Here is a 15,892-nt window from a genome sequence, read left to right on the forward strand (position 1 = left end):
ATGGCTCCCCCTTACTAAATCTCTATGGGAACCATAGCCCTGAGAGGGTAAGAACAAATAATAATAGAATTGTAGAATTGGAAGGGACCCCGAGGGTCATCTAGACCTACCCCCTCCCTGCAATGCAGGAATCATTTTGCCCAACCTGGGTCTCGAACCCACAACCCTGAGATTAAAAGAGTCTCCTGCCCTGGAGAGCTGTTGCCAGTCAGAGCAGACCAGTGGCGTAGTGTGGGTTGTCAGCACCCGGGGCAAGGCAAGTAATTTGTGCCCACTAACCCGTGGATTTGCGCCCCCTAACCCTAACCCCCAGATGTTGCGCCCGGTGCGGCCGGCCCCCCTGCACCCCCCACGCTACGCCACAGGAGCAGACATCCTGAGCTAGATGGACCAACAGTCCGACTTGGCCTAAGGTAGATTCATAGCTGTCAACTTTTCCCTTTTCTTGCGAGGAATCCTATTCGGAATAAGGGAATGTCCCTTTAAAAAAAAGGGAAACGTTGACAGCTATGGGTAGATTCCTAATGTCCCTGGTGCAGTTTTGAACCATGATGTGAAATCGATTCCTTCTCCCTCCAGCGGCAGTTCCCTGCTTGCCTCCTACTCTGCCTTTGTTGTTGTTAAGTCATTTAGTTGTGTCCGACTCTTCGTGACCCCCTGGACCAGAGCATGCCAGGCACTCCTGTCTTCCACTGCCTCCCGCAATTTGGTCAAACTCATGTTTGTAGCTTCGAGAACACTGTCCCACCATCTCGTCCTCCGTCATCCCCTTCTCCTTGTGCCCTCCATCTTTCCCAGTATCAGGGTCTTTTCCAGGGAGTCTTCTCTTCTCATGAGATGGCCAAAGTATTGGAGCCTCAGCTTCAGGATCTGTCCTTCCAGTGAGCACTCAGGGCTGATTCCCTTAAGAATGGATCGGTTTGATCTTCTTGCAGTCCATGGGCCTCTCAAGAGTCTCCTCCAGCACCAGAATTCAAAAGCATCAATTCTTCAGCAATCAGCCTTCTTGATGGTCCAGCTCTCACTTCCATACATCACTACTGGGAAAACCATAGCTTTCACTATGCGCACCTTTGCGTATACACTCTGCCTTTGGAAAGGGTTAAGAAAAAGGAGAAGATGGAGCCCAGCTTCCTAGAAAGGCTCCCGAGAAGGAGGGAGGCCAAAAGGACCTTCCTGTGTTGTTATTGCCATTCTTCTTATTCTGCCTCCTTCTCTCCCTCCCTTCTGGGGATGCAGAGGCCTCCTTTGCTCAGAGACACACACAGGGATCTTTGGAAAGGGGCAGAGGTGCTGCTTGCAGGGCGTGCTGGAGGGGTGAGTTGAAAGAAAGGGGGGGAGGCGGGTGGCTGTTTTTGGACAAAGGGAATATTTCATCTGCAAGGAATGGAAGAATAAAAAGAGGGAGAAAAGGCATCTGAACAGGGGCCTGTAAGGAGCAGAGATGATGCTCTCTCACCCCGGTCCTTGCATGAGGTTGCAAGGATGTAGTCATTATTAATACTCTTGTTTGCATCTATTGCTCACATTTGGGGAGTTGCGTCTTAAATTAAACAGAATGAGAGGTAGAAACTCCACTGGGGTGCAAAGATTTATGATTACGGTTTGCTTTTGTTGTTTTTGTCAAATAAAGCAGGCAAACCACGACCACGAAGACAGGGGAGATTCTCTGGTTTATTTCTTGTTGTCTCAGGCTGCTGGGGGGGAAAGCACAGGAGCTTGACACAGGGAGGAAATGTGGCAACTCAGTGTTGTTCCCACAACACAGGTGGCAACTGTGCGGAGTGTGGATGTCAGGAGAAAATGTTTATTTTCCGTGCCTCTGGCTGCTGTAAATGAACACAGGAGCATGGTAGATGCAGAAAGGTGGCAACTTAATGTTGATGCTGCAGTTCAGGTGGGAAAATTGGGGGAAGGGGTGTCAGGAAACAAATGTCCCCCTTGTTTATTTTCGGTGTCTCTGGCTGCTGTAATAGGTACAGGAGTGAGACGGGGTGGAAAGGTGGCAGCAATAATATTCACACACGTTAGGAGGCAAAATTTAGAGGAGGGTGTCAGGAAAAAATGTCCCTTTGCTTAATTTCTGTGTCTCTCAGGCTGCACAAGAACATGGCAGAGGGAAGGAAGGTGGCGACCTAATGCTGTTTCTACAATTTTTTTTGTGGGGGTGTTGTCAGGGATGATTGTAAGGGTCTGAGTTGCTGAATTTTAAAGTTAGAAGGGACCTCAAGTGTTGTCTTGTCCAACCCCCTGCAATACAGGATTATTATTATTTGCACAATATGGGGCTCGAACCCACAACCCTGAAATTAAGGGTCTCATTCTCTACCGACTGAGCTATCCCAGGTTTTAGATCCTTTAAGCAGGAGCAAAATAAGAGTCTTCTCTAATGTGTACACAATGGAATAAGCCACACGTGTTTATTTAGCCCCCTGCCCCTTCTAACTAAAGCAACCAGGAGGAGGTGGGTTCTAATTTTAACATCAAATGCAGCTTGTAGGGAATTCTGCACAACTTTGCTTTCAGGGATTCCCTGAAATGAAAGAAGGGGGGCAGGGAGATGCCTCTTGATGGAAGGTAAGTCTGTCTAAAGAGGGATAAAGGTAAAGGGACCCCTGACCAATTAGGTCCGCTCGTGACCAACTCTGGGGTTGCGGTGCTCATCTCGCATTATTGGCTGAGGGAGCTGGTGTACAGCTTCCGGATCATGTGGCCAGCATGACTAAGCCGCTTCTTGCGAACCAGAGCAGCGAACAGAAACGCCGTTTACCTTCCTGCTGGAGTGGTACCTATTTATCTACTTGCGCTTTGACGTGCTTTTGAACTGCTAGGTTGGCAGGAGCAGGGACTGAGCAATGGGAGCTCACCCAGTCGCGGGTATTCGAACCGCCAACCTTCTGATCCGCAAGCCCTAGGCTCTGTGGTTTAACCCACAGCGCCACCCGCGTCTCTCTAAAGAGGGGTAGTCAGATGAAAAAGAGAGCAGGGGTCCTGTGCCTTTAATAGTTGTATAGAAGAAAGAGCAATGGAGGATGGTCCTTGAGGCCCTAGGGCAAATGGGGCACTGCCCCACCAACCTCTGACTGACTCAACCTGCCTGCCTTCCTAGTTACATCCGGCCCAGGGAGTTGGCATTTTCCAAGATGGTGGACAAGACAGGTCTGATCCAGGAGAACTCTTCATCCAATATGCTTATGTCTTCTTTTCTTTAGGGAGAAGCCTGTCCCCTGACTTGAGAATGAATCCACCTTCTGGGTGACCTGTCTCTATCCTCTAAAGATCTAGCTCTGCAGCCTTTCCTAAAGATTTTGCTTTTTACAAGGCCGAAGCAGCCTCCCTCTAGTTAAGAGGCACGGAGCAAATCTGTAGATCCAGCTCCGTTGAGGTGAAAGAGGCCTCTTCGATGTCTGGAGGGTCAGGGATGGCAATTGTAGGCTTCCAATTTCAGCCTTTATTTGCTCACGAGTTGCCAGCAGGAATTAAATTGGAAGAGGCAGAAGCACCAGATTATTCAATTGGAGAAGAACAAGGAGACAAAGGCCGCCATTTTGTGCAAGCTGGGACGGCCCAAGGCTTTTCCAAAGATCCACCACTGCTACAGATTAAACAGGAACCTGAGGAAGGTTTGGCCCAACACAGAGAAATCCAGTGGCATGACTTTTTGAGGGGCCTGCAGCTGCCTCAAGCAGGATGGCATAATCTGCAGCTTCGATGGGGTGATAAGGTCTCCATCGGAGAGGAAGCCCAAAGTGACCGGTTTCCTAGAGCGGAGAGGTTGACCCAGATCTCGCCAGATCTCAGCGCGGAAGTCCCAAAGAGCCTGCATGCCAGAGGGAGGGGCGATGCCAAGGTGGAAAGGGGAACTGTCCTGGCGGACATTAGCGCCGAAATCCAGCGTAAACGTTTCAGACACTTCTGCTACCGGGAGATGGAGGGACCCCGAGAGATTTGCAGGCGGCTCCGGGAGCTGTGCTGTCAGTGGCTGACGCCGGAGAAGCACACCAAGGAGCAGATGGTTGAGATGCTGGTCCTGGAGCAGTTCTTGGCCGTCCTGCCTCAGGAAATGCAGGGCTGGGTCAAGGCAGGGGGCGCAGAGAGCTGTGCCGAAGCGGTGGCCCTGGCAGAGGACTTCCTGCTGAGCCAGGAAGAGGATGAGCTTCAGGGATGGGAACAGAAGGTGAGGCCACTGAATATCTGAAGGGGCATGTATCATTTTTTAAAAAAATTCTTTTTTTTTGCAGAGCAGTACAGTGGTACCTCAGGTTAAGAACTTAATTCGTTCCGGAGGTCCGTTCTTAACCTGAAACTGTTCTTAACCTGAAGCACCACTTTAGCTGATGGGACCTCCCACTGCTGCTGCGCAGTGCGATTTCTGCTCTCATCCTGAAGCAAAGTTCTTAACCCGAGGTACTATTTCTGGGTTAGCGGAGTCTGTAACCTGAAGCGTCTGTAACCTGAAGCGTTTGTAACCTGAGGTACCACTGTATACAAAAGGCCATCAAACTGCCAAATTAAACAATTCAAGCAAAACATCAATACCCATTAAATGGGATCCTGCTCACTCAATACTCGTGACATTTTCTGGCTGCCCATTTATTATCAACGGCAACAGAACCTGCCCTCTAAACTCCTCTAAAACAAGCTTTGCCAGCCCCGTGCCTTCTGGGTGTTGCTGGACTCCAACTCCCATCAGCCTTTGCGGCTTGCATGGTCAATGGTCTGGGATGATGGGAGTTGTAGTCCAGCAACATCCGGAGGTGCTTATAGGTTTCCTCACTCCTGGCTAGAATAGCACTGTTTCCTTTTGGTGCTCCTTCTAACTTCCGTCACTCTGCCCTGAACAAAGGGGTCCTTGCCCACAGGCATCTAGTAAGAACAGGATGCTGGACTAGAGGTGCCAACTGGTCTGATCCAAAACACTCTTCTGATGCTCTTATGTCCTCTCTGTTGCTCCAGGTACCTGAGGAGGAAAAAAGGGAGACTGCTCTGGGTCTCCTCTCACCTTTGGGTACTCAGCCAGGACCTTTATGCAAGGAGGAGGAGGAGGAGAATGAAGATGCCAGTCTGCTTGGTAAGGAGTTATGGGATGGATGAGACTTTACAAAAGCAGCTTGTTTACAAAGGTTTTGTTTCTTTCAGTCATGAATTCAAGGGGGCATAGGCCTAGGTATTTGTGTATAACATTAAACATAAACAACCTACATTTAAAGCTGCTTCATGCCATCATGGCTTCCCCCAAAGGATCCTGGGAAGACCCCTATTCTGTTCCCAGAGCCACAATTCCAGAGCAGTTTTACAATAATAAAAAGGTAAAGGGACCCCTGACCATTGGGTCCAGTCGTGGCCGACTCTGGGGTTGCGGCGCTCATCTCGCTTTACTGGCCGAGGGAGCCGGCGTACAGCTTCCGGCTCAGGTGGCCAGCATGACTAAGCCGCTTCTGGCGCACCAGAGCAGTGCACAGAAACGCCATTTACCTTCCTGCCAGAGCAGTACCTATTTATCTACTTGCACTTTGACGTGCTTTCGAACTGCTAGGTTGGCAGCAGCAGGGACCGAGCAACGGGAGCTCACCCTGTCGTGGGGATTCGAACCGCCGACCATCTGATCGGCAAGTCCTAGGCTCTGTGGTTTAACCCAAAGTGCCACCCGCGTCCCTTAAACCAGTGTTTCCCAACCTTTGGTCTGCAGCTGTTTTTGGACTACAATTCCCATCATCCCTGACCACTGGTCTTGCTAGCTAGGGATGATGGGAGTTGTAGTCCAAAAGTAGCTGCAGACCAAAGGTTGGGAAACACTGCCTTAAACAATAATAAAGGTAAAGGTAAAGGTACCCCTGCCCGTACGGGCCAGTCTTGACAGACTCTGGGGTTGTGCGCCCATCTCACTTAAGAGGCCATGGGCCAGCGCTGTCCGGAGACACTTCCGGGTCACGTGGCCAGTGTGACATCGCTGCTCTGGCGAGCCAGAGCCGCACACGGAAACGCCGTTTACCTTTCCGCTGGTAAGCGGTCCCTATTTATCTACTTGCACCCGGAGGTGCTTTCGAACTGCTAGGTTGGCAGGCGCTGGGACCGAGCAACGGGAGCGCACCCCGCCGCAGGGATTCGAGCCGCCGACCTTTCGATCAGCAAGTCCTAGGCGCTGAGGCTTTAACCCACAGCGCCACCTGCGTCCCCTAAACAATAATAGAATAATATAATTGTAGAATTAGAAGAGTGGAGACCTGAGAAATGTTTTGAATAAATGAAACGAATGTAATGGTGACCTGTCTCCCATTTTGCTTCTCCCATCCCTTCCCGCCTTGTAGCAGGTGGGGCACGGCCTCTGATTTCCTGTGGATCATCTCTTTATCCTGCTCCGGATCCAACTCAGGTGAGGCTTCAACATGGGAGTTGCGGCGGTTGGGGAGGGAAGGCGAGGAAGAGGGAATAGAGATGTGGTTGAGGTGGTTTGCCATGTGGTTGAGAATTTGCCAGATGTTGGATGCGCACGCTTTTTTTCTGGTTCGTACCTTGGAAGTCAAACGGAATCCATTCCAGAAATCCGTTCAACTTCCAAAACGTTTGGAAACCAAAGTGCAGCTTCTGATTGGCTGCAGGAAGCTCCTGCAGCTAATCAGAAGCCACGGAGGCCCTGTTGGACGTCCAGGTTCCAATGAACGTTCGCAAACCGGAACACTCATTTCCGGTTTTGTAGTGTTCGGGAGCCAAAACGTCCGAGTTCCAAGGCATTCGGGATCCAAGGTACGACTCTATACTCATACCTCGGGTTGAAGTAGCTTCAGGTTAAGCATTTTTGGGTTGCGCTCTGCGGCGACCCAGGAGTAGCAGATCATGTTACTTCCGGGTTTTCCTGCTCGTGCATGCGCAGACGCTCAAAATGATGTCATGCGCATGAGCGGAAGCAGCGAATTGTGACCCGTGCACGCACAGACGTGGATTGTGTTTGCTTCAGGATGTGAATGGGGCTCCGGAACGGATCCCGTTTGCATCCAGAGGTACCCCTGTATTGCATTTATTTATCACTTTGCAGTAAAACAAATCTCAAAGCGTCTTACTAGCCCTGATGCCCATGCTCTGCCTCCTGTCAGGGACTGGGCAGAGGATGAATGGTGGAGACTGCCTCCCTATCCTGACATGGTGTCATTAGAAAGCATCCCAGAACCTCCATCTCCCAGAACCCGGTGAGCCTTAGAAGTAGGAGAGCAAAGAGCTCAAAGGCAGAGCGCACTTAGTGGAACCTGTAGAGGAGATGATGAGAATGACGAACAAGGAAGTGGAAGAGACCGGCGGTGGGTGGTGGGGTGGAGATTCACTCAGGACAACGCCATTATCCAAGAGACTGGGTTCTATAGCCTCTCTCTGTAATATTGAAGTAAAAAAGGGCAGTAAGAAACTTTTCCTTGTCTTTATACTTTCCTGGGCAACTGACTGCCAGGAGCCTGGGAGGAGCCGTGCCAAGGGCCTTGGACTGGCGGGCGGGACAACCCACCTGTCAACCACCCGACATCACAATGACATCAGATGGGTTGCCCCACCCACCTGTCAAAGTTGGCCAATGGAGCGGGATGGAGATTAATAAGGGTCTGTCCCATTGGGTCAAAACAGGTTCCCCACCTCTCTTGTAAACTAACAAGGAGAATTCTTGCATCCTTCCTGGGAAAGTCAGTGTGGTGTAGTGGTTAGAGCAGGGGTAGGCAAACTAAGGCCTGGGGGCCAGATCCGGCCCAATCGCCTTCTAAATCCAGCCCTCAGATGGTCCAGGAATCAGCGTGTTTTTACATGAGTAGAATGTGCGCTTTTATTTAAAATGCATCTCTGGGTTATTTGTGGGGCCTGCCTGGTATTTTTACATGAGTAGAATGTGTGCTTTTACAGTGGTACCACTGGGTAAGAACTTAATTCGTTCTGGAGGCCCTTCCTTAACCTGAAACTGTTCTTAACCTGAGGTACCACTTTAGCTAATGGGGCCTCCCACTGCCACCACCACGCGATTTCTGTTCTCATCCTGAAGCAAAGTTCTTAACCCGAGGTACTATTTCTGGGTTAGTGGAGTCTGTAACCTGAAGCGTATGTAACCTGAAGCATCTGTAACCCGAGGTACCACTGTATTTAAAATGCATCTCTGGGTTATTTGTGGGGCATAGGAATTCATTTATTTTTTCTTTTCAAAATATAGCCTGGCCTCCCACAAGGTCTGAGGGACAGTGGCTGAAAATGTTTGCTGACCCCTGGGTTAGAGTGTCGGACTAGAACCTGGGTAATCCCAGCCATGAACCTTACTGGGCAACCTTAGGCCTGTCACTGTCTCTTAGCCTAACCCACCTTACAGGGTTGTTGAGGTGATGATCCCCTCTATTGCCGGGGGTTGGACTAGATCACCCTTGGGATCCCCTTCCAACTCTATAATTATATGATAACAACAGGAGATGAGCTGGGGGTGTGTGTGAACCAATTACATCCACTTGAGTTCCTGCGGGGATATAAAGGCAATAAATACTAATAAATAATAATAGACATCAAGCGTTGAGGAAGCAACATTTTCCTTATTTCAGGGACCGTTGGCCTTCGAGGAGGTGGCGGTTTACTTTGCAGAGGAAGAATGGGCCTTGCTGGATCTGAACCAAAGACTTCTGTACAAGGAGGTCACGTTGGAGAATTATGGGAATATGGCCTCATTGGGTAAGAATCTGCTCTGAAGTAACCTGTAAGGGAGCAAGGGGGAGGGAAAGAGCAGCTTGTGTCTTCCATGTATGTCAACCACGACTATTTATCAGGGATAGTCTCCTCTTTAAAAATAGAATTGACCCTAGTACAGTTGTACATTGGAAGTCGAACAGAATCCGTTCCGGAAGTCCGTTCGACTTCCAAAACGTTGGAAAACAAAGTGCGGCTTTTGATTGGCTGCAGGAAGCTCCTGCAGCCAATTGGAAGCCGCGGAAGGCCCGTTAGACGTTCGGCTTCTAAAAATAGTTCGCAAACCAGAACACTCACTTCCGGGTTTGCGGCGTTTGGGAGCCAAAACGCTCAAGAACTAAGCTGTTTGGAAACCAAGGTACGACTGTATGTCCGTTCCGTTTCTTAGCTTATAAGTGGAACCTGCGATAAAATGTTGCAGCAGAGTAGACTTCAGTTTGGAATTCTGGCTGGCCGCACCCTTTTTTCTCTCATTTGATTTCCCCTTCTGCTCAGCTTTCCACTCTGTCCTCCAACATATACTGAAAGATAGGAGACCGTTGAGGGTTTTGGTATATAGTCAGATTAGCAGCATATAAATAATAAAAGTATTATTCCCCTCACAGAGCTACAAGTCCCAGAATTCCCTGGTAGAGAGGGACTGGTTGTTAAGCTACTCTGGGAATTGCAGCTCCGCAGTGGCATGTTTTTAAGTGTTCCTTCATCTTTTTTAAAAACAGGGAAATATTTCCCCGTAGATAGAAAAGTAGCAGGTCAAGGACGCGTTTTTCTAACTTAGATGACTTGAGATGACAGAAATCACTCCTTAACTTCCTGTGTTTTCTTCCCTTCTGTAAAGGACTTTTGATTCCCAAACCAGACCCCGTCCCCTGGCCAGAAGGAAAGGAATATTTATTCACTCAAGACCCTGAGGAAACAGGAAAAGGAGGTTTTGCAGGTAACTGCTCACCTGTGTGATGGGACCATTCATGCCTAAAAAATTTTATAATCCCCTCTAAGGGCTGGTGAGGTTGCCAAAATTTATTCTCATGTGCACTATGTTGTTTAGTCGTTTAGTCGTGTCTGACTCTTCGTGACCCCTGGACCAGAGCACGCCAGGCACTCCTGTCTTCCACTGTCTCCCGCAGTTTGGTCAGACTCATGCTGGTAGCTTCGAAAACACTGTCCAACCATCTCGTCCTCTGCCGTCCCTTTCTCCTTGTGCCCTCCATCTTTCCCAACATCAGGGTCTTTTCCAGGGAGTCTTCTCTTCTCATGAGGTGGCCAAAGTCTTGGAGCCTCGGCTTCAGGACCTGACCTTCCAGTGAGCACTCAGGGCTGATTTCCTTCAGAATGGATCGGTTTGATCTTCTTGCAGTCCATGGGACTCTCAAGAGTCTCCTCCAGCACCAGAATTCAAAAGCATCAATCATGTGCACTATATGTAGATCTAAATAATATTTATATTTCAAAAACACACCCAAACAATTTGAGGAGTTATTTTATAATTCCAAAGAGTTCAGAAATTGTTTTGGCTGATTTTGGAAGTAATGTCCTCACTCAGAGTTGTATTTGCCATCACCAAAACAACCCAAGCACATCTTTCAGTGCAACAAATGGAGACTGTGGAGTTGTCTGGGACTCCTGCCCAGGTGATTGGAGTGACTGTACCCTTTTGGTTCTGTGAGTGAGACATAGCTCTGTGACGATAAGCATACAGAGTACCGGAGGTCCATCTCCACTCAAAGTATCCCAAGGAGCAGGACTAGAAAAAGGCCTCTGCCTGCAACACTGGATTGCAGTACAGTTGGCAGTAAGAACTGGATGGCCAAATGGTCTAATCCACATAGGGTATCTTCCCATGTTCCTAGGCCTTTGAGGAATCCCCTGTAGTTCAGTGACAGATGAGGGAGAAATTATATTCTCTCGTACTTTCTGAAGCAATACATAAACTGAAACACAGATATCTTTCTAAATTTGCACCTCCCCAAATTTTGCAGTGGAGTTCTCTGACCAAGTAAGCTGTACAAAAAATTGCACATACAGTGGTACCTCAGGTTAAGTATTTAATTTGTTCCATTCTTAACCTGAAACTGTTCTTAACCTGAAGCACCACTTTGGCTAATGGAGCCTTCTGCTGCTGCTGCTGGTGCACCGCCGGAGCCTGATTTCTGTTCTTATCCTGAAGCAAAGTTCTTAACCTGAAGCACTATTTCTGGGTTAGCGGAGTCTGTAACCTGAAGCGTATGTAACCTGAAGTGTATGTAACCTGAGGTACCACTGTATTAAAGAGTGCAGGAAGATGATCCCCTCAAGATTCATTGTTTTTAAGTTTGACCCTGGGCTGTGTATACATAATAAGAAATAATAATAATAATAATAATAATAATAATAATAATAATAATAATAATTTGTACCCTGCCCATCTGGCTGGGTTTCCCCAGCCACTCTGGGTGGCTTCCAACCAAATATTAAAAGCACAATACAGCATTAAACATTAAAAACTTCCCTAAACAGGGCTGCCTTCTTACTTTTAAAAGACAAGATAGTTGCTTATTTCCTTAACATCTGATGGGAGGGCATTCCATAGGGCAGGTGCCACTACCGAGAAGGCCCTCTACCTTGTAACCTCACGTCTTGCAGTGAGGGAGCCACCAGAAGGCCCTCGGTGCTGGACCTTTTAAAGCATATTAGAAGCACATTATTTCCTTTTAAGAATTGTGGGTGGTACTGGAGTTGACCCCTCACATTTTGTGGGAAGTAATGTGCTTTGAAGGCCTTGCCAAAGGCAAGGGGGTTCCTTTCCCCCCAGGGGTTCGGAAGTAAATGTGTGATATAAGCGGTGAAGAAGTTCCAGTTCTGGGCACCACAGTTCAAGAAGGACACTGACAAACTGGAACGTGTCCAGAGGAGGGCAACCAAAATGGTCAAAGGCCTGGAAACGATGCCTTATGAGGAACGGCTAAGGGAGCTGGGCATGTTTAGCCTGGAGAAGAGGATGTTAAGGGGTGATATGATAGCCATGTTCAAATATATAAAAGGATGTCACATGGAGGAGGGAGAAAGGTGGTTTTCTGCTGCTCCAGAGAAGCGGACACGGAGCAATGGATCCAAACTACAAGAAAGAAGATTCCACCTAAACATTAGGAAGAACTTCCTGACAGTAAGAGCTGTTTGACAGTGGAATTTGCTGCCAAGGAGTGTGGTGGAGTCTCCTTCTTTGGAGGTCTTTAAGCAGAGGCTTGACAACCATATGTCAGGAGTGCTCTGATGGTGTTTCCTGCTTGGCAGGGGGTTGGACTCGATGGCCCTTGTCGTCTCTTCCAACTCTAGGATTCTATGATTCTATAAGTCTTCAGATTTATTAAACAGCAGCAAAATCATTCGCAAGAGTAACAACGTACCAAGCAAGCCGATGGCGACACCTCCCTTCAGCTACAAAGAGACAGAGAGACCTCAAGCTGGCCAATGGGTTGCACAAAATCTGATGGCAACCTTCTGGCCTACATCCAAAGCTCAGCTCTCTAGGTCAAATGCTAGGACTTATATCCATGAGGTGCAGTTCCTAAATTACCTGCACTGGGCACCAGGGATTTCATGATCTGGGCTGGCAGGCAAACAGGATATTGGGATCCTCCCAGCGTACTGCAGTAAATGGAACAATGTACCATGTACAGGGAACAATCCCATGAATTAGGAACTGAGGCTAGGAAAACAGGTAGTTCAACACAATCCAGCATTAACCACTGTCAGGCTTAGGAGAGCAGTGAAGGCCTGCTTCTATGAAAGGCCACACACAATGGTGGACATCATCATCACCACAATTTATTATTTATACCCCATCTGGCTGGGCTTGCCCAGCCACCCTGGACGGCTCCCAACAGAATATTAAAAAAGACGATAAAACATCAGACATAAAAAACTTCCCTAAACAGGGTTGCCTTCAGAAACAGTTGTGCCAGGCCACTTACACCTCCCCGGGTTACAGCAGTGTTTCCCAAATGTGGATTTCCTGTTGTTTTTGGACTACAATTCCCATCACCCCTGACCATGGAACCTGCTAGCTAGGGATGATGAGAGTTGTAGTCCAAAACAACAGGAGATCCACATTTGGGAAACCCTGGGGACTCAGCTGGATTGGTAAAGAAAAAAGCCTTTTATATGTATTGTATATGCAGTATAACACCGTGACACCAGATAACGTTGTTGAGTCCCGTCTTTCCCAACGCAATTTCCCTGTATGAGTTTACAACGTGTTTAGCTGAAACGCTTCTTTGATGTCTCTAGATCCAGCCAGGGTTACAATATACTTTCCGGTGTTTCCACTGCCGTATGGGTTGTGCGCAGTCTAGAACCCTCCCTGTTTTCTGAAGTTTCTTCCCTTTTCTGAAAGAGGGACTCCTGGTCTTTCTCTTTCCCTGTGTCACAGCTGCAAATGAGATCAAAGAAGAACCTCCTCCGGGAGAAGGGATCCCTCATCTGGAAGACGCGCCTCAAGTTTTCCCAGGGGGATCTCAGGATGACATTTTCCTGGCAGCCGAGTACTGTGAAAGTAAGTATTCAAAAGGAAGGAGCGCCACAGCTCAGGGGGTGTTTGTTGGGTTAGGGCCTCCTCTGGGTTGTTTTTCTCCCAGTACGTTTCCGAGCACAGTTCAAAGTGTTGGTGCTGACCTTTAAAGCCCTAAACGGCCTTGGCCCAGTATACCTGAAGGAGCATCTCCACCCCCCATCGTTCTGCCGGGACACTGAGATCCAGCGCCGAGGGCCTTCTGGCAGTTCCCTCGCTGCCAGAAGCAAGGTTACAGGGAACCAGACAAAGAGCCTTTTCTGTGGCACCCACCCTGTGGAACGCCCTCCCTTCAGATGTGAAGGAAATAAGCAGCTATCTTATCTTTAAAAGACATCTGAAGGCAGCCTTGTTTAGAGAAGTTTTTAATATTTAATGCTGTATTGTTTTTAACACTTGATTGGGAGCCGCCCAGCGTGGCTGGGGAAACTCAGCCAGGTGGGCGGGGTATGAATAATAAATTATTATTATTATTATTATTATTATTATTATTATTATTATTATTTGTAAAGCTTTTCTCTCTGTGTGTCTACACCTCACTAAACCTTGCAGTTCCCCTGAGCCTAATATCTTGTGTGTAAATGGTGCTGTTTTGTCTTAAAAAGCAGCAACACTCACAACCCAAACCTCAGAGTTTGAGAAGAAATATTCCAGTCAGACGCAACGGGCTTCATCCTATCTCCTCAAAACTCTTGCCACCTTTGTTTTGAAGCGGTAGGATGGAGTCCATTGTTCTGCCTCCATGGTACCTTCTGTTTTCCTCCTCTCCTGTCAGATGGAGTGATATCACGGCCTGTGTCTTCTTGTCTCTCTAATCTCTTCAGGCGACGGCACTGCCAGTGAGAGCGAGGTGGGCAGGATGCATCAAGATGGCCCTAGGTCAATCAGTTCTGACGGGAGATTCCTGGGGGTTTCCCTCAGGGACGTTTCTGTGAAGTCTGATGCCTTCGATCAGGGCTACAAGTCCAACAGGCAGCAGTGGCAGCGGGCTGTGAAGATGTGGGGCATCTCCATCCAGGAGGTGGAAACCGCCGTGGCTGATAACGCCGGCGCGATCGGCGCAGGAGAGGAGTGCCACATGTGCCGCAAATGCGGGCAGGCGTTTGAGCACCAATCGGGGCTCATCGTGCACCAGATGATCCACACGGCCGAGAGGCCCTACGAGTGCCTTGAGTGCGGGAAGAGCTTCTGCCAGAGGGAGAACCTTCTTGCACACCAGAGAATCCACTTGGGGGAGAGGCCTTACGAGTGCCCGCAGTGCGGGAAGAGCTTCAGCACGCGGTCGCATCTTATCACCCACCAGAGAATCCACACGGGCGAGAAGCCATACGAGTGTCTGCACTGCGCAAAGAGCTTCAGCAACAAGTCCTCGCTCGTCACCCACCAGAGAATCCACACGGGCGAGAAGCCTTACGAGTGTCCGCAGTGCGGGAAGAGCTTCTGCCAGAGCGGGCAGCTGATCCGACACCAGAGAATCCACACGGGAGAGAAGCCCTACGCTTGCCTACAGTGTGGGAAATGCTTCTGCCAGAGAGGACAGCTGATAAGACACCAGAGGATGCACACGGGCGAGAAGCCTTACGAGTGCCTTCAGTGCGGGAAGAACTTCAGCAGGAAGTCATACCTTGACATTCACCTGCGGATGCACACAGGTGAGAAGCCTTACGGGTGCCCCGAGTGCGGGAAAAGCTTCTGCCAGAGTGCCCAGTTGATCCGGCACCAGCGAATCCACACAGGGGAGAAGCCATTCGCGTGTTCTGAGTGTGGGAAAAGCTTCTTCCAGAAGGAGAAGCTGGTAAGACACCAGAGAACCCATGCGGAATCAAAACCGCATGAATGCTCAAAGTGCCAAAAAACCTTCCCCCAGAAAGATAAGCTCATGCATCATCAGAAAACCCACGCAGGGCTTGACACCTTATGAATGTTTCCTCTTTTTTAAAAAAACAAAACCCTGCTCCCAAAGTGTAATAAGTTTTGGGCCAAATTCATCACGTTTCAGAATCATTCGAGACCGATGTTGGAGAAGGTTTCTGCTGTAATTTGGGGCTTACCAAATATAAGGATAAATACAGAAGAGAGAAACAGAGTCTTGCTGGATCAAACCAGGCCTGCTGTCTACTCCTGAAATTGAGGCATTGAGGTGATGACAGTCGCCATTCGAATCCTCTTGGTTGGTTGGGAGAACATTCTTACACATCGGAGAATCCACACAGAAAAGGGCCCTTTCTGAAGCAGCTTGGAACAAGGGGCAGATTTTCCTCAGTGGTGCCGTGAAGTAACTTTGGTCTCCGGACGTCATAGACATCCCTCCTCCATTTCTTAGATGGGAACGCGAATTTACTTCAAAACACAGTGAGCCATCCCTGCTGAGTTCGGGGCCCTCTGGCCCTTCGAGCTGTATGGATTCCTCCCCATGGGACAGAACTCCTTTTCACATTAAAACCAAAAGCAGCTGAAAATAAGTGTAAAATGTCACTTAGGACATAGACATTTGCAGGTTGGATGTGTAAAGTATAGACGTATTTCTCCTGTTGTCATCCCCCTCTCTCACATCAGGTATCTCTCCCACAATCTCCTCTTCCGTTATCTTTTATTTGCACAAAATCTAGTTCAGCATCCTGTTTTCACAGTGGCCAACCAGATACCTTG

At 48.7% G+C, this 15,892-nt stretch overlaps 1 protein-coding gene across 3 annotated transcripts; it reads left to right on the plus strand.

Annotated features, from left to right (window-relative positions):
• The first annotated feature begins 1,020 nt into the window (after positions 1-1,020).
• On the plus strand, positions 1,021-15,173 carry LOC309364437 (uncharacterized protein). Of its 3 annotated transcripts, none has more exons than XM_081901716.1 (8): positions 1,022-1,317; positions 3,213-4,177; positions 4,969-5,071; positions 6,309-6,373; positions 8,556-8,682; positions 9,536-9,634; positions 13,106-13,228; positions 14,068-15,173. In XM_081901716.1, exons 2-8 carry the CDS (start codon positions 3,404-3,406, stop codon positions 15,162-15,164), a joined length of 2,388 nt encoding a protein of 795 aa, XP_081757842.1. In that variant the 5' UTR covers positions 1,022-1,317; positions 3,213-3,403; the 3' UTR covers positions 15,165-15,173. The 3 variants fall into 3 exon arrangements, with proteins under 3 accessions (XP_081757843.1, XP_081757842.1, XP_081757841.1); XM_081901715.1 differs by having other exon boundaries at positions 1,025-1,317; positions 4,957-5,071; XM_081901717.1 differs by lacking the exon at positions 13,106-13,228 and having other exon boundaries at positions 1,021-1,317; positions 4,957-5,071.
• The last annotated feature ends 719 nt before the right edge of the window (positions 15,174-15,892 follow it).

Source organism: Podarcis melisellensis, assembly GCF_964234715.1.
Source record: "Podarcis melisellensis genome assembly, chromosome: 2".
Lineage (NCBI taxonomy): Eukaryota > Metazoa > Chordata > Lepidosauria > Squamata > Lacertidae > Podarcis > Podarcis melisellensis.

Excerpts from the sequence above, each read along its gene's own strand:
- LOC309364437 (XM_081901715.1), top strand. The coding sequence starts at position 3,404 with ATGTCTGGAGGGTCAGGGATGGCAATTGTAGGCTTCCAATTTCAGCCT. Across the intron at positions 9,635-13,105 it reads AGGAAAAGGAGGTTTTGCAG|CTGCAAATGAGATCAAAGAA; the intron begins GTAACTGCTCAC and ends CCTGTGTCACAG. Across the intron at positions 13,229-14,067 it reads GGCAGCCGAGTACTGTGAAA|GCGACGGCACTGCCAGTGAG; the intron begins GTAAGTATTCAA and ends TAATCTCTTCAG.